Genomic DNA, 18,170 nt, shown 5'->3' on the forward strand with positions numbered 1-18,170 from the left:
CTTAGGTTCTGCTTACCTCCTCGTGACCCACGATTCCTCTAACCCCTGCCCGCATGTGGGGGAGGAGCACGAGTTGCGACACTAGCCTTCTGTGCCCATCTTTGATCCTCAGATTGAGACAGACCAGGACCCCTAGGTTGTTTGGGCTCAGATCTGGACTTTCGTGGAACGAAGGATCTGAAAGCAGCAGAGTGCACCTTCTCCCTGAACTTTTCTCAAATCGCCGTCTCAACAGAAATACCGAAAAGTTCAGAAGGCGAAACCTGAGCATCGAGCAGAAAGCATTTTCTTTCCTCCCGATGTCTGCCAGGTTCATCCACAGATGTCTCTCCGCTGCCACCATGGCTGCCATAGTCCTGTCAGTCTGATCACTCTGATATGCTTGAAGCACCAGCATTGTGCTGTAATAAAGCCACGGCCTGACCTGCTACTGCGTATGCCTTGCCATTTAAGCGAGATGATTTTCTGAAGGGGCTTAAATAGCAAGGAGGGAGATTAAGAGAGGATGCTTCCCCTGCAAAAAGAAAAAAAATTCACAGATAAAAATTATTTATAAATTTATCAAATGTTGCTCTTTCTACAGGGGGCATTCCCTCATAGCCGCTTTCGTGCATCACCTCGATGTCGGCAGATTACTTTCATGACGAAACCGATGGATGCGAGAAGAAAACGGCATCTTTCATTTCTTTTTAATCTCTCTATGGAGATAATGCACAAATGAAAGGCTCACCTGAGCTGGAGGGCTATGGTCAAAAGGTAATTTTCGCTCAATAACCTCCAACAGCTCTACATACGCAGGGCAGGAGAACTGAGAATGCTTAGCATCAGCTTCTTCACCATCCTCAAATATCTCCTGCTTTTCCTGGGTAAAAACCCAGCAGAGCACTAACCTCAGTATCAGAAAGTGTTAAAGATATAACATCATCCTGTCGAGGCTCTCTTTCGTCTGCCGGCCCCCTTTTTTTTTTTTTTTTTTTACGAGCGCGAAAGGGAAAGTCCCTCTTTAAACCATTCAGACTGATCCACCTGTATTCTCACGAGCACATTCTCTTCCACGCCTCAACGCGGACAGGTCCTGAACCGCGGGAAGCAGATGGCTGCCTTTTTTTCCCCTTTCCTTTCAGAAGAAAGTTGAACGAGAGCGGAGCTTTTTCCATTGAAAAAACTCTTACAATGCACGCAGATTGCCTCCTCAAAGACATCGCGTGCGTGCTCTTCACCCAATCAAATGACGCAAAGATCGCGTGTGTCATCAGGTGTCAAATAATGCCGATACGGATGCACACATCGTCTTAACGCTTGCTAGCTGACGCCATGATAAACAGAGAAAGATCGCCCTTACCGGTTCTTTCAGATGCACGCTTCAAACAAAACGGTCAGTGAAGATGAAGAAGATAGTGACGTGCTGCTCCGGTGCTGATTTATAGTCGCGCCGGTAGTGACGTCGAGGCCTGTCGCCGGCCAACAAGTTGGTGTTTTTTCAATGTATGCTTCAGACACGGATCACGACGAGGTGCTCCCCAAAGCGGCCCCTAGAGGACGCAGTTCGAAGTTCCCTCGAAAGGGAACAGATGTTTTCTGAATATTTCCCTACACTTATTTTTTAGGCTCTTTAATAAACAGCAAGGCTTCATTATCCAATCCCAAAAAAGTAAGATGTAAGTATAGTTTTCCAAACTGTTCCTGTTACACTGAATGAAAAACTGCATTTTTTAGGACAAAAGTCACACAAGTTAAATTCACTGCGTGAATGTGGATCCCAAGAGTAAAGATGAGCACAGTGAAATGATTGTACAGTATTTTGGCAAACAGAAATTATTCTTAAATATGCAAGTCAGAAACAAAGTGAGGAGCAAACGAACAAAAAGCTGATTATATACACACATCTGCTTCTCCCATTATTTACTCAGGAATGTTATTAAAATTAATTTAAAGATACAGTCTAATACTAAAACATTGCAATTATGGAACAATGACAATATTATTTTATCATTCAGTGTAACAGATATAGTTATGTAAAAATGAAATGATACACTTATTCTGACTTGTACTTTAAAATACATAAAAGAATATGTGATTATACTACACTCAAAAAAATAACTCAATGGACAAACTTGATTTCCATCCAATAAATATGTGTAGACCCAACTCATAAAAAACTAATTCATGCAATGAAATGTAATCAAGTTGGTCCAACTCAACTTTGGTTAAGTGAATTTGACCCTTTATATTTTAAAAGTAATCAGCAAATTGCATTGCTACTTTTCAGTCTGAAACTCAACATCTTCCTTAACTTCTTGGACTGTTTGATTTGGCAAACACAACATTCATAGAATATCAATAATAAGCTTTTCAATAGTGACGAAAGTGATATGACATACAGCCAAGTATGGAGACCGAGCGCCAACCTCCCGCTCTCTCACGTGAGGCCAATAAGGAAGTGACTAAAACTGCAATTCATCGACTGGCCGCTTGAGGCTGGCTGCAAAAGGGAGTCAGTCCCATAGACTCCCCATGTTAAAATGCCCAACTTTACAGCAGGAAAAAACATGTTTACAGCCTGGTTCAAAAAATGATTTTGGTCTAAATAGCTAATTTTGCCCTTCATGACAACTGTGAGGGGGGTGAATTTTTTTATATCTCATCCGTTTAAATTATATTAAGACTTGAAGTTCTGCATAATTAAGGGCGTGGCCACTTGAGTGACAGGTGGATTGCTGCTGCTGACACTGCCGTTGCGCTAGGTGGGCGTGGCTTCAGCAACTAGCTCCCGCCTTTTTGCCCATTTTTGATTGTCCGGGAGAGTCGCGCGGTGACGCACTGCCAAGATGGCGACGGCCCGCTCTACACACTTTAGGCTTCAAAAACACACTTCAGGAGTGAAATAAGCCAAATGCAGAAAGCTGTACAATAACTCTCTCTCTCTCACACACACACACACACACATACACACACACCATATTCCAGCATTGCAATCTTGACATCGCAGATTCAGATGACGCAGGAAAAAAAATAGACTCGGCGCCTAAACAATCGCGGCGATCGCAAGCTTCCAATTCATTTTATGACGAATATATCAATCCAGATATCAAGGTAATTAGTTAAGAACCAATTCTGCACACTTACAGGCACATTCTGAATCATTAGACTGGTCTAACACAGAATTTGCAAGTTGCGTGAGTAAGTTAAGATATCGAAGTGACACTTGGAACAATTCACCTTGCACAACTTTCACTGCTGTTGCATATTTCACTCAAAATTATGATATAAGTTAAACATTCTCTTACAGTTAGGTGAATTCTTTATTACAAATACTCAAACAAGATAATACTTACCAATAACGAATACGACATAGCAGTCCTTGCGGCGGCAGACGAGAAAATGGCGGACACACACGCTCTCTGAGCATGTTCTTCTCTGAGCTTGTCTTGCACATGCGCAAATGGCACGCTCCGAAGCCAAATTAATTTGAGTTAACCAAATTAAAATAAATTTCATAGATAACACTATTTATACATTTTACGTTGGACCAGGGGCAGATCTACCGGGGTGGCATGGGGTGGCAAATGCCACCCTAAAAGAAAGCCTTGCCACCCCAGTTGGCAGAAACTAATTAAAAGTTATGGCCAATTTGAAAATTTACGAGCGCGAATCTCCAATGTCCGACTGCAGTGAACGCAGCAGCACGAGAGGACGCCAGAGTGACAAGAGACTAGACAGTATGCAAGAGACTGATTTGTTTGGAAAACTTTCTCAGTGCGGGCGAAGCGAGGGAACCACGAGACACAGGAGGAAAGAGGTAAACATTTATTATGAAATGAAGCTTTAATGAAAGCACAGACTTTGAGATGATAAATAACTAATGTTACAGTGGTGTAGTCTACTACTTGATACATTACCAACTTTTAAAAAGCATGATAAGTAACAACTTTCACACTTTCATTCATAAATTCACCCATCTGTGTTTGTCACAAATGGAACTTGCTGAATAAAGCAGAACGTAACCGGATTCGGCCATTTTTAAACTGAATAAATCAAAAGTAGAGCTGTACATTTAATCAAATCTCAATATGGACTAGTGTCTGTGAATATTAAAGGTGTTCAGTACCGTCACTCCCTACACACAGAGTACGCAGTCTGCGTAGGCCACCTACTCCCAGAGGGGGCAGCATCTACTGTCTATGGGAACCATCCCAGTTGCTCAACAGAAAAAAAACCTTGGGCCATTCTTCCATCCACGCTCGCGACCGCTCGCACCTCGTGTTTGCGGCTGAATGTTCATAATTGATGGATGAACATCTATGCCCGGATAAAGGACATCAGCAATACGAAAATTACTCATGGTTTTAACAATAACACCACAAATCATCCTTTATATTTGTTTTATGTTGTCGTTGCTTTAAAAACAGACCTAAGCCATCAATAGCTTTTAAAATGACGTAAAATGCATTATATAAAAAACAATGAGGCAATAATGATTGGTTAATAATAACACTGTTAAAATACATAATCTAGGCAAGTACAAAATAAACTATTTATGTACATGTTATTACAAATGTCATGTAATTGCTGCTGTTACACTTACAGGACAATCAAATCCTTGTTTAGGCTACTGACCAAACATTTAATTCAAATATTCACTTAATCTTTCATTTTTGGCCAACTTGTTGCTATAGATGACACAGCCTTTATAATTTCTTCAACAAAAAACATGCATATCACAACCCTTACAAAAATAAACCATGGTTTTATCATAGTAAAGCTGCTTAGTTTCCTTTTGCATGGTTTCTTTATGCTTGAGACTATAAAATAAATTAGAGTCATAATAAAGGTATAGCCACAGGTAAATGTCGGGAGCTACAATTGTGATTTGTAAATAATACAATTTATTCATTTAGTTTTTTATTTGATTAAAGTTGTATTTTCACCCCTATAGTAGGTGTTTATTTCCTCCATCATTTTTGACACACACACACACACACACACACACACACACACACACACACACACACACTCACACACACACACACACACACACACAAACACACTCACACACACACACACACACACACACACACACACACACACACTCACACACACACACACACACACAAACACACTCACACACACACACACACTCACACACACACACACACACACACAAACACACTCACACACACACACACACACACACACACACACACACACACAGAAATGGCAATGTCTTTATGACAACCTGTCAGAATAACATTTCGGTATAACTTGAAGAAATTCTAATAGAATTATAGTACTATTGCACAGAAGAGTATGCTATATGTCAAGTAGACCTATTAGCTAATAATAATAGTTTATTATTCTCTGTCTACAACTCACCAAAGTAAAAGTTCGGTCTAACTCAAAGAAATTATGTCAGAAATTGCACAGTGAAATATACTTAAAAAAGATATACTAAAACGTTATTTAAAAGGAATATCACACAAGTTTTCACAGATAGTTTTAATTTAAACTTGCAAAACAATAACACCAAATTTTTCAAAAACAATATAATGTTTATTTATTTATTATTATTGTCAGATAATAAACCTATGCTTCAGGGACCATATTCATACAACATCTAAGGCTAAATGTAGTCTTGACTGGTTGAGTTAGATGTGATGAACACTAAACAGTAGAAACCAGTTGTCATTGGTTGTTAAAGTCTTGTGTTTCTTATAATAAATTGACATGTTGATCACACTGAACCTTTTATAATGCTCTTAATTACATGTCGATGCATACTGTATGCATTAGTGAGTGTGGGGGTGCTCATGGGGTATGGTCACTTATTCCTTATATGAACTGTTTCAAATGCAAGACATTGATTGAATGAGATTAAGTGTGTAAATGATAGCCTGTGCCTCTGCATATACTATTTATCATCAAACTGTGATAGCTGTGACTAAATTCAGTATATATACATCTGCCATATGTTGCCACCCCTCAAAAACTCCTGCCCCCTTCTCGCCACCACATCAATATTTTTCTAGATCCGCTCCTGCGTTAGACTTATTAAATATATATATGTATTATTCCCAATTAGCTATATTTAAATAAAGTGAACACAATATAAATGTGTCATACCTAGGAAGGCCTTGAATCATTTTTTTGAGTGTACATGTTACATGTTTCATGACTTTCACTTCCTTACACACACTTGTTGCTGACAAATGGGTAAAACCTAGTGGTTAGCAAAGTATAAAGATTTAGAAATGAAAGTCTTTTAATTTGTCATCAAATGATGCATGTTTAAAATATGCATATTTTTTTTTTTGGTATACAAACATTGACTTAGTATGATAGTCATTGTTTTTTCCTTAAAGCTGAATTGCACTTTTATTTTTTCTGGTGCTTTCCGATCTTTGACTCATGCTTATAGATGCAATGAACTGAAGATCTTCCAGAAGGGTGTTGCGATCGCTCGGTTTAACGAACTAAACAGAAGAAGCAACACAAATCAGTCGTTCAGTGTACGAGCTAGAAGAGGAGGATGATGCTAGCAGATCTCTTTCTGTAAAAGTCAATCATGAAAGAGGAATTATTATAAAGTTTTCTCAACAGCTGAATCAGGACAGTTCTGTTTCATTTCCTCATTTGCTGTGATGCAGATTCAGACATTAGACAACATTAGTGTCATGAGCTCATTCAGACCGAAGGGAAGCGTCCACACAAGTCATCCTGCATCTCTACAGTCTGGAGAACATCTGTGATTGACAAAGATAACACTGATGCTGGAGGAGCAGCGGACTTACAAAGTATTTAGACTCGTAAAGGCTCATGAAAGACACAACACACACAACTTCAGTTTCAGGCTGTTGCACCTCTAATAACGTATTTGTGGTGTCTATATAAGCCTCTATATAAGCTGTAAAAACACTAAGTGAATGCATCACGTTTAAGTTGCTTTGGATAAAAGTGTCTGCTAAATGACTAAATGTAAATCATTCTTAATGAATCAGTTGAAACAAATGATTCGATGACTCACTCATAAAGCCAGTCGACTGTTTCATTCCTGAATGAATCATTGTTTTGAACGAATCAGTTTAAGTTAATGATTCAGTGACTCAATCGTAAAGTCTGAATGAATCAGTGTCGTTGAATGAATTGGTTGAATTAATGATTCAATTTGTCTAATCTTTTATTGAGCCGGACTTGCTCCTCATTTAACTGATGCATTATACGCTGGTTTAGAGCGTGTTCTGCTGTGTGTTGTGTGTTGAGGTTTCTGGTTCAGTCCTTCACGTCTCTGGATGATTTCTTTCCGTCTGTAGATCAACAGTGTGACGTTTCCTCTTCCACTGCACATGTCTGAACAGCAGCTGCTCAAACCAGACGAGTGGAGCTACTGCGATTATTTCTGGGTGAGCAAGAACTTTAGAAAGTTTAGAAATGCCAGAGTGACGTGCTCTGAATATCCTTAATACTGAACAGCATGAGCTTCATCAAACATCTGTCATAATTTTACTGAACCCTGGTTCTGTGCACATGAATCTCTCTTGTGTTCTGTGTGAGGATGCAGGAGGACAGAAAGGACCCGCAGGGAAACACCAGCATCTCAGGGTTTGAGGTTCTGCTGCAAAAACAGCTGAAGGGAAGGCAGATGCAGAAAGAGATGGCTGAGTTTGTGCGGGAGAGGTAAACATCTGGACCCGAGCAGACACAAGCTGCTGGACAAAACTACAAGACATCACCGTTACAAACAAAAGACTAGCAACAGCTTGAATTAAACACGGATTCTGAAGTAAAACAAGAGAAGAAATGGAAATAGTTTCTCTTGGAAAGCCTATTCTTTGTTTTATATATATATTAAAAAAAAAAAATGAATTCATTTTCATTCATTCATTCATTCATTTATTTTTTCAGCATAGAGGATATAATGTTCAGGAACAAGTGACCAAAAATTGTGGATAGTAAATCATCACAGAAAAAAAACTGTTTATTTATTTATTTGTTTATGTGTTTGTGGTCAGTGGTGCGCCTTCAAACATTTATCATGCTTTTATTATAGTAACTGTGCTAACTATTTGGTAGAAAATAGTTTGGCAAAAATATAAAATATATACAGTGACATGCGAAAGTTTGGAATCTGTGAAAATATGAATAATTTTTAACAAAATTAGAGAGATCATACTAAATGCATGTTGTTTTTTATTTAGTACTGTCCCGAGTAATATATTGTACATAAAAGATGTTTAACTTTAGTCCACAAGACAAAACAATTGCTGAAATTATTAAAATAACCCCATTCAAAAGTTTGTGTTTTGTGATGGTTGTTCATGAGTCCCTCATTTGTTCTGAACAGTTAAACTGAGAACTGTTCTTCAGAAATATCCTCCAGCTCCTGCAGTTTTCATGTATTCGAACCCTTGCCAGCAGTGACTGTATGACTTTGAGATCCATCTTTTCACACCGAGGACAATCGAGGGAATCAAACACAACTATTAAAAAAGGTTCAGACATTCACTGATGCTCCAGAAGAAAACAATATACATTAAGAGCTGGGGGGGTGAAAACTTTTGTAATTTGAAGATCAAGGTAAATTGTACTTAATTTGTCTTCCGGGAAACATCCAATTATCTTCTGTTGCTTATGAAGGGCAGAAATAAATGGAAAAAAAAAACAATATTTCATCAAAATAAGAAATATTTGGACATCTCAAAAAAACAATAGTTGTGTTTGATTCCCTCGATTGTCCTCGGTGTGAAAAGATGGATCTCAAAGTCATACAGTCACTGCTGGCAAGGGTTCGAATACATGAAAACTGCAGGAGCTGAAGGATATTTCTGAAGAACAGTTCTCAGTTTAACTGTTCAGAACAAATGAGGGACTCATGAACAACCATCACAAAACAGAAAAACAGTCGTGGATCACCAGGGAACCACACACAGTATTATGAACCAAGGGTTCACAAACTTTTGAATGGGGTTATTTTAATAATTTCAGCAATTGTTTTGTCTTGTGGATTAAAGTTAAACATCTTTTATGTACAATATCTTACTCGGGACAGTACTAAATAAAAAACAACATGCATTTAGTATGATCTCTCTCTAATTTTGTTAAAATTATTCACATTTTCACAGATTCTGCAAGGGGTTCCCAAACTTTCACATGTCACTGATTGTAAAGAGTGTGTGTGTGTGTATATATATTAATAATATATATATTCTTTTACAAGTATGACAGTAGTAGTTTATGGAAACAAAAAAAAAGGAGAAAAACGACTGATTCAGTGGCTGTTCGACTCATCAACATTAGATCTGCTCTCAGACATGTTCACTCTTCATGTCACGGCTCGTAATTCCTCTTGGATTATGTTTGCGCAGAGCTTTGGACCGAATGAGCTACGGTTCACATGAAGTGTGTTTGTCCCTGAGGAGAAAGACATCTGCTCTCGGCTCTCACATGAGCTCTGCCATTCCAGCACAGCTCTAACTCATGTATTCATGTGCACAGGATCAAGATCGAGGAGGAATACGCCAAGAACCTGTCCAAGCTCTCGCAGATCCCGCTGGCGGCGCAGGAGGAAGGGTACATCACCCCGAAAACAGTGGCCGACGGGAACAATACACTCTCATCTCCTCACGTTTCATTTAAATATATACATAATTGAACTGATATAACATGTTTTATATCATGTATATATATATAACGTCTTGTTTCAGCACGCTTGGCTCAGCTTGGGCTCAGCTGAAGAAGAGTCTGGCAGATGAAGCAGAAGTTCATCTCAAGTTCTCGTCCAAGGTGAGATGATGCACTGATGTCTCGCTCTCTGAAGAACATGAGCAGATGTTACACACACACACTGTTAGTACACACACACACATTCTGTAGGAGCAGGGGCTTTAGTGAAATACTCCGATCTGAAAGACTGTCTGTGTTTCCGGTCCGTCTCTGATATGGTTCAGCTTCAGAGTGAGGTGGAAAAGCCTCTGCTGACATTTCGGGAAAACGTCAAGAAGGACATGAAGAAGTTGGACCATCACATGGTGGATCTCAGGAAGCAGCTGGCGATCCGATCCGCCGCCGTAGAGAAGGTACTGACTGCAAACATGATTCATGTGGCCATATTTAGTCTTCATATTGAGCCTCATCTAAAGTTACAGGGATTTTTGTCATGCAATATTAAAAGTCCAGCATGTTTTCTGCGGAAGTGGACCGTTTCTGTCTCTAGAGCCCTTCGGGTTTCTATATATATATATATAAAATCTCACGCCCTTCAAACCAGTGAACTTCTCATAGAGCAACAAGAACCAAACAATTTTCCCTCTTTTAAAGGGACAGCGCACTCAAAACAAACAGTCAGCATTCGTGTCACAGCAAATACCTTTGTTCTTGTTTCATGATCAGTCACATCGTGCAAAGCTTGAATAAGCGCACATGCAAATTTGGAAAGACGTGTGTGAGTAAATAACAGCATTTTCAGTTTTGGTTGCACTGGCCCTTTAATGTAAAGAACAAAGGATTTAATGTTCCATGGTAACTTCAAATAGCATTTTCAGGGAAAAGAGAAAATCCTCTCCAGGTCAAAATGACCAGAACACAATTTTATGATGGTTCATCAGAAATGAATGAGTAAATATATATATATACAGTACATCTTTGAACAGCACTGCACAATGACAGCTCGGACTTATTCAGGAGCTTCTGGATCTCAACATGCAGCAGCAGATGTTTCTGAACACTTCAGCTCTCATACTCTCACATTCTTCATCAGGCACGGAAAGCCCTCGCCGATCGGCAGAAGGATCTGGGGTTAAAAAGCCAGCAGCTGGAGATCAAACCGAGCAGTAAGATGGAGGAGGACATCAAGAAGGCTCGCAGGAAATCCACCCAGGCCGGTGAGAGTCCTCCGAGAGCAATCCTGAGAGGAAACCAACACCACAAGAGATAATAATGGCACATACTCTCTAAAAACATAACAGGCAATGTTTAGAAAGTGTTCTGTTGTGAACACAGACATGCATTCGATGAGTTTAAAAACCGGCAAACCTGCAGCAATGTTTGAGTGTGCTGACATCTAGTGTTGCATCATGGTTATCAAAGAGCAATTAATGAAAATAATAATCAGTGTGTGCACGATGTGAAATTCTAGTATGAATCCGTTCTGCTACACATCCATGAATCAGACACATGCATTCATTGCACATTATTTAGAGCTGGACGGATGAATAAAATATTATATATTTTATAAATTATTATTAACGAGGAGCTGATGAACAGAGTAAAGTGCGCAGATGATGATTCTTTTTGTTTAGCAATATCATCCCTAAACTATGAAAGTTAAAAAGTTTTACAGTGATTGTGAAAATCATATGATATTTAAGCACTTTCATCAGCGGTATGAGAACATGCATTTATAAATATGGAGTACTGCTACTGCCAAAATCACTGTTGGCTAATATTCATGTGACAAAAATGAAATCTAAATGAAATAAAATCAGAAACACTATTTCCCTTCATTCTGCACCTTCTCTTTTATTCATCAGTTCATCTGTGAGAAGTCTGCATTGAAATGTACTAAATTGAGTAGTTTAAATGATCCTACATCTGCCTTAGCAGGTATAATCATACCAGATGCAGTTGTGTGCAGCTTCTTCTGTGTGTCTCTCACGCTCTGTGTCCTCAGGCGATGACCTGATGCGATGTGTTGACCTCTACAATCAGTCCCAGTTCAAGTGGTTTGAGGAGATGGTGACCAGCAGTCTGGTGAGAGATTCTCCGAGTGAACGCGCTTTCACTAACAACAGCTCCAATGAGAGTCAGAAAAACTATTAGATTCAATTTGAATAGATGCTTCAAATACAAGATTGGAAAAAAAGCTACTCGCTACATTTTCCACTCTGAACCTCTGAAGCAATACACTTACACACACACACACACACACACACACACACACACACACACACAATAATAATAATAAATACAATATAATATATTATATATATTATATATAAAAATTTTACCAGAAGGTGGCGATGTTGCCACTACTGTGGCCTCGGGTCATGCTTGTTATAGCACAGACCAAGTTTGGTTGGAATCTGCTAAAACTTTGTGCAGATATAACCTAATGTCCATTTTTGCAAGAACTTCATCAAATTCATTACCATGCTTTTACAGTAATTATTTGGTATTACAAAAAGCTTTTGATAATTTTTTACCAGAATGCTCTGATGATGATGTGAGCTAATTTTGGTGAAAATCCCGCAAACCGTCTGGACGAGTTAGAAAAAGTTTGAAATTGCGAAAAAATCTTGACTCATAGAAATTTAAATTATGGTATGCATTTCACTCAATATTAGCAAAGGAATCAATAAATCTTGCTTTTAGACCTTACGATTCAAAGCTGTTAGCAGAAACACGAGTACAAATTTGGCCTGTTGGTGGCACTAGAGAGTTTGTGTTAGAGACTCCAAATGTGCTGTGGTTAATGATGAGACTGTCCTCTGTCTGTGTACCAAATTTCATAACTTTTCCACAAGCGGTTCTAAAAGATTCATAACAATACGCTAAAGCGTTTGTAAATACAGCGTTTTACTATGAGAATGACTGACATGGGAAAACTGTTATCTGGTATCGTCTGAGTCTGTATGTCGCTCCTAATCTAACGAAGTCAATCGTATGAATGTTTTGCTCCAAATGTTTAGAAATTCTAAACAAAAAAGTATTTTTTTTAATTTATTTTGACCAGTAGATGGCGCTGTGCTACAACTACTTCTGTGCCCTCAGGTCATGTTTGGGAGAACAGGTACCAAGTTCGGTCAGAATCTGCTAAAGCGATCTGAAGATATAGCTTCATGTCCATTTTTGTGAGAATTTTGTCAAATTCGTTAGCATGCTTTACGAGAATGGTTTGATCTATCGGAAATATCTTTTTGGTAGCATTATCTGAAGATGATCCGAGACAATTTTGGTGAAAATCGGAAAAACTGTTTAGGACAAGTTTAAAAAAAAAAGGAGATTTTTCACAAAACTCTAAATTTATTGGGATTTTTTTTTTTTTTTTTTGTGAGAAAAAAAAAGTATTTTTGTAATACACTGATGATAATGACAGAAATTTTGATGAAGATAGTGATTCTTTGTTTATATATATATATATATATATATATATATATATATATATATATATAAAATAATATAAATTGCACGTAAACATCAAATAAACTGATGTACTGTGTGAACCTTACATTCCAAAGAAAAAGTGCCAAGTAAAATATTCCATATTTCTGCAGCTTTTATAATTGTATGGTAACACTTTGCAATGTTACATATATTAACATTAGTAAAATACATTAGTTAATGTGAACTAACAATGAAAAAAAAAGCTTTTATTCATCTTAGTTAATTTCAGACTTTATTAAATGTTACTAAACTTAAACTAAATAATGTTCACTAGTTGCATCTGTTAATTTTAATAGACCTGAGCTGACATGACTGTAGTTTTATCAGTTAACATGAACAAATCTGAATAAATACTGTAACAAATGCATTTGCTCATTGTTAGCATATCAACTAATGTTAACCAATGGGACCTTGTTGTTGTGTGATGTAAGAGAAGAGCACAAAACAGAAACACTCTGGATTTTTCAACGTTTAAAAAGTAAAGATATTTAAAAAAAGAGAATGCCATGAGACTGTGATTAAAGAGTCCAGCAGCATTACAGACTGTCCGTGTGTGTGTGTGTGTGTGTGTGTGTCTGACAGGAGCTGGAGCGTCTGGAGGTGGAGCGTGTGGAGATGATCACACAGCACTTGTGTCAGTACACCACCCTTCGACACGAGACAGACATGTTCAACCAGAGCGTGAGTTCAGATCGCCTCGTTCACACTCGTTCACACCACTCACTGCAGATGAGTGACCCCAGCCTGCCGTTTGATCCGCAGACCATCGAGCCGGTGGACAGACTGCTGCGGAGCGTGGACCCGGCCAGAGACAGAGAGCTGTGGGTCAGAGAACACAAGACGGGCGAGAGGAGACCCGTGGATGTCAACATCTGACTCCAGACTCGCCTCGCTCTCCTGAAGCGGTCTCTGTCGTCTGAGGGACTGATCTCTCGACAACCTTCTGAAGACTAAACCCGTGGAGAACGACCAGGACTTGAGAAACTACACCCTTCCCACTGGAAGAAGAACACAAGAGGCACATTCTGAGAGGACAAGGCAAAGAGAGAGCTACAGATAATATATTGAAATGCTTATTTTTATACCAAATCAGTTAACAGCTTTTCTAAATGATTGTCAATATGTAAAAAAACTGGATATCAGTGTTTTTTTCTGAAGGTTTACGTGTTAAAGACGTTCATATCGTTCAGTCTCTTTCAATTATACAAAGATGTAAATGAAGATTAAATGCGGATTTTTATTGAAATTTATTATGTTTTCTGTAATATAAATGACATTAAATTGAATGTTCAACTAAACAGGGTTTATCAAATGATGAGGAAACACACATCTATATCTGGGATGATCTGAGGGTGAGGATATTTCCAGCTCATGTTCACGTTGCCTGAACTACTCCTTTAAATGTGATCTGGCTTTGCTCCACATGATTGGTGATGGCCAGGTGCTGTAGCACAGTAAACACATGCATGTGTGCCAGGGACTTCACTCATATAATGTTGAACTGACAGTACACTTCGCTATAAAAGCTCAATCAATTTTCTTTACTGCCATCCGTGTCTTGTAATGTTTGAAGAGTGCATGTGAATCGTATACATCTACTCCATCACTGATAACCTTCACATCGTTGCGGTTAATATATCATGCAGCATTTATTGCTTGAAGTAATTTGGATGCGTTTCACACCAAATATAAACCTCAGACAGACATAAATCAGTCCGGCAACACCGAAGCACAGTCAAACATCTCTAAAACAACTAAATATTTAAACCTGCAGCATCTTTTCCACGATTACACAGAGATTGAGATCTTGATATACAGGTTTCGGTGACAAACTTTATTGAAATGCAATCTGACACACTTCAAGCGTCATCGACTGGAGGTACAAATGATCTGAGTTTGTGTGTGTGTGCGTGTGTGTGTGTGTGTGTGTGTGTGTGTGTGTGTGTGAGCGTGTGTGAGTGTGTGCGCGTGTGTGAGCGTGTGTGTGAGTGTGTGTGTGTGAGTGTGTGTGTAAGCGTGTGTGTGTGTGTGTGTGTGTGAGTGTGTGTGTGTGTGTGTGTGTGTGTGTGTAAGCGTGTGTGTGAGTGTGTGTGTGTGTGTAAGCGTGTGTGTGTGAGTGTGTGTGTAAGCGTGTGTGTGTGTGTGTAAGCGTGTGTGTGTGTGTGTGAGCGTGTGTGAGTGTGTGTGCGCGCGTGTGTGTGTAAGCGTGTGTGTGTGAGTGTGTGTGTAAGCGTGTGTGTGTGTGTGTAAGCGTGTGTGTGTAAGCGTGTGTGTGTGTGTGTGTGTGAGCGTGTGTGAGTGTGTGCGCGTGTGTGAGCGTGTGTGTGCGCGTGTGTGTGTGTGTGTGTGTGTGTGTAAGCGTGTGTGTGTGTGTGTGTGTGTGTGTGTGTGTGTGTGAGTGTGTGTGTGAGCGTGAGCGTGTGTGTGTGAGTGTGTGTGTGTGAGTGTGTGTGTAAGCGTGTGTGCGTGTGTGTGTGAGTGTGTGTGTAAGCGTGTGTGTGTGAGTGTGTGTGTGTGTGAGTGTGTGTGTGTGTAAGCGTGTGTGTGTGTGTGTGAGTGCGTGTGTGTGTGTGTGTGTAAGCGTGTGTGTGTGTGTGTGAGTGTGTGTGTAAGCGTGTGTGTGTGTGTGTGTGTGTGTGTGAGTGTGTGTGTGTGTGAGTGTGTGTGTGAGCGTGTGTGTGTGTGTGTGTGTGAGTGTGTGTGTAAGCGTGTGTGTGTGTGTGAGTGTGTGTGTGTGTGTGAGTGTGTGTGTGAGTGTGTGTGTGTGTGTGTGAGTGTGTAACAGGATCAATCTCACAGACATTAAGCCAGTACTGTAGTCAAACACAGCAGGATATTCTCTCTTCTAACACACTTTATAATCCAGCGCTGTAACGGAGCTGAGAGCTGATGCTGAATACTCTAGTCTCCTCTGTACACCACTATGTTTTTGTCCGTTTCATATATTTTGATCTCATGCAGGCTGTCGGGGGGCAGAAGCTTCTCCAAACTTTCCCAAATAAACACTGACAGGTTTTCTGTGGTGCTGCATGAAAAAAATTAATCAGTATGTCTTTAAACAATTGTTTTGTGACAGAAATGCGACAGAAAAACAGAGTCAAACCTGACGACATCAGCAAAATACGGCACATCCAGATCCATATTTTTATGGTCAAGAGGTTTCATGATGGCCTCCTAGAACACAACACTTATGTTTGCACATCCAGTCCTTGTACATGTGTGCAGCTTTCTGCCATATGTCATGCATTTCTTCATACTTGTGAGGTCTCACACACATACACACACACACACACAACCAGTCAAACATTTTTGAACAACAAGCTTTTTAATGTTTTTAAAGAAATCTCTTCTGCTCACCAGGAAATTATTCTTCATGTTATATTAAGTTGAATATATATGTAATTGAATTCATGTATTAGACATTACATCAGACAGCCGTACCTCGATAAACTCCTTCAGATCCGTGAGGTTCATGACCATTCCTGTCTTCTTATCAATCTGTCAACACAAATATATTACAGTTTCACAACAACACACCAGATTCTGCAGTATTAAAATATGCATTTTGTGTCCTAACATGGTTCTGCCGTACCTTTCCACGAACTGTCACTTCAACTGGAAAAACATTAGACAAAAAATGATTCAAAAATAAAATATGTAAGATATAAGCATGTGTGTGTGAATCACAGTGTATTAGAACTGAATTAAATGAACTGACCTGTGTAGTTATGACCATGACCATTAGGATTGTTGCATTTCCCAAATATCCTTTTGTTCTCCTCATCACTCAATGATTTGCTAAAATAAATAAAAAGTAAAATATTAATAAACATTATTAACAACTTATTATTATTATATTTTCTATTTAAACAAATACATTAGACAATAACTTAATGAAATAAGCCTTTGTTAAAAATATAATTTATTGTTAAAATCAGCGTTTCGCCAGGCTGTATGAAACTACATTTCCCATAATTCCGTGGGGTTGACGCAGCACGTTCTGGCTTCCTGCAACAGACTGCTGGAAGAATGCGCGTGCATTTGTTGTTGTTGTGTTCATAAACAGCGTTCAACAGAAGTAAAACCAGCCGCGTTAGTGAGGTCAGAAGGTAAACCCAGTGGTTGGTTAGTTGTGGTTTAGTAAAGATACCTGTGTAAGCGATGGCAGGCGCTGAAGCTCTGCACGCGTGTGATGAAGCCGATGCGCTCAGACATCATGATGAAGATGATGAAGATGATGCTTTATAATCACAACTGCACTGCTTCACACTAGAACTCACATCTCATATGACTTTCGCTTTACTACGGGAGGCGTGGCTTCATCGACCCGCCCCCTTCCGCGTGATTGACATCTGCTAATCGATTACAGCAGCAAATCAGCACTCTCCGCGCGCGTGAGCCTCATGTGTTTTACAGTTCTGTGACAAATGCACTATTATTCACGTTTTGTGCCTTTTATAATAGAAAATAATATATTAAAAAAATTAAATATAACATTTGTACTTTTTATTAATTTAAAAATAAAATATATTCATTAATATCTATCTATCTATCTATCTATCTATCTATCTATCTATCTATCTATCTATCTATCTATCTATCTATCTATAATAATTATAAAACAAATAATAAAACAAATACCAAAACACATGTACTCACTGCAAAGTATGAATCTTGATAAATATAGCCTACATGTAGCAAACATAAAGTAAATTAGTTTTGTAACAACATGAAACCATTGTGATTTAATCCAATTTAATCTTAATATTATTTTGTTATATTATAATTAATATTATATGTATACATATATATATGTATACATTCACACACACACACACACACATTAATTATAACGTTATTTATAATATTCACATATAAAACGCACACACAAATGTATATTCATTTGATTCTTGAATACTTAAAGCAAAACTAATTGGTGTCAGTTCACAATCTCTGATTCTGATTCTACATTCAATGCAAAATATGGATCTTGATAAATCGACACAGTAAGTTGG

At 38.7% G+C, this 18,170-nt stretch overlaps 2 protein-coding genes across 5 annotated transcripts in view; one reads left to right on the plus strand and one right to left on the minus strand.

Moving 5' to 3' along the window:
• The window catches only part of LOC132120892 (growth arrest-specific protein 7-like), a 36,770-nt gene extending 22,704 nt beyond the window's left edge, over positions 1-14,066 (plus strand). For 3 of the 4 annotated variants that reach the window (XM_059530110.1, XM_059530111.1, XM_059530114.1), the window contains exons 6-14: positions 7,308-7,397; positions 7,556-7,671; positions 9,490-9,564; positions 9,699-9,777; positions 9,942-10,070; positions 10,751-10,874; positions 11,663-11,742; positions 13,738-13,836; positions 13,918-14,066. In XM_059530110.1, coding sequence (XP_059386093.1) covers positions 7,308-7,397; positions 7,556-7,671; positions 9,490-9,564; positions 9,699-9,777; positions 9,942-10,070; positions 10,751-10,874; positions 11,663-11,742; positions 13,738-13,836; positions 13,918-14,031 — 906 coding nt within the window. In that variant the 3' untranslated portion in view covers positions 14,032-14,066. The remainder of the gene's footprint in view (positions 1-7,307; positions 7,398-7,555; positions 7,672-9,489; positions 9,565-9,698; positions 9,778-9,941; positions 10,071-10,750; positions 10,875-11,662; positions 11,743-13,737; positions 13,837-13,917) is intronic. The other variant, XM_059530113.1, reaches the window with a different exon arrangement.
• Positions 14,067-15,890: 1,824 nt separating this feature from the next.
• On the minus strand, positions 15,891-17,497 carry LOC132120894 (6-pyruvoyl tetrahydrobiopterin synthase-like). The gene is made up of 6 exons (XM_059530115.1): positions 17,306-17,497; positions 16,874-16,953; positions 16,748-16,770; positions 16,597-16,653; positions 16,259-16,329; positions 15,891-16,180 (listed from the first exon to the last, which is right to left on the minus strand). The coding sequence occupies exons 1-6, from the start codon at positions 17,371-17,373 to the stop codon at positions 16,057-16,059; spliced, it is 423 nt and encodes a 140-aa protein (XP_059386098.1). The 5' UTR covers positions 17,374-17,497; the 3' UTR covers positions 15,891-16,056.
• Between the last annotated feature and the right edge of the window lie 673 nt (positions 17,498-18,170).

This window comes from Carassius carassius, chromosome 39, assembly GCF_963082965.1.
Source record: "Carassius carassius chromosome 39, fCarCar2.1, whole genome shotgun sequence".
In the NCBI taxonomy this organism is placed as follows: domain Eukaryota; kingdom Metazoa; phylum Chordata; class Actinopteri; order Cypriniformes; family Cyprinidae; genus Carassius; species Carassius carassius.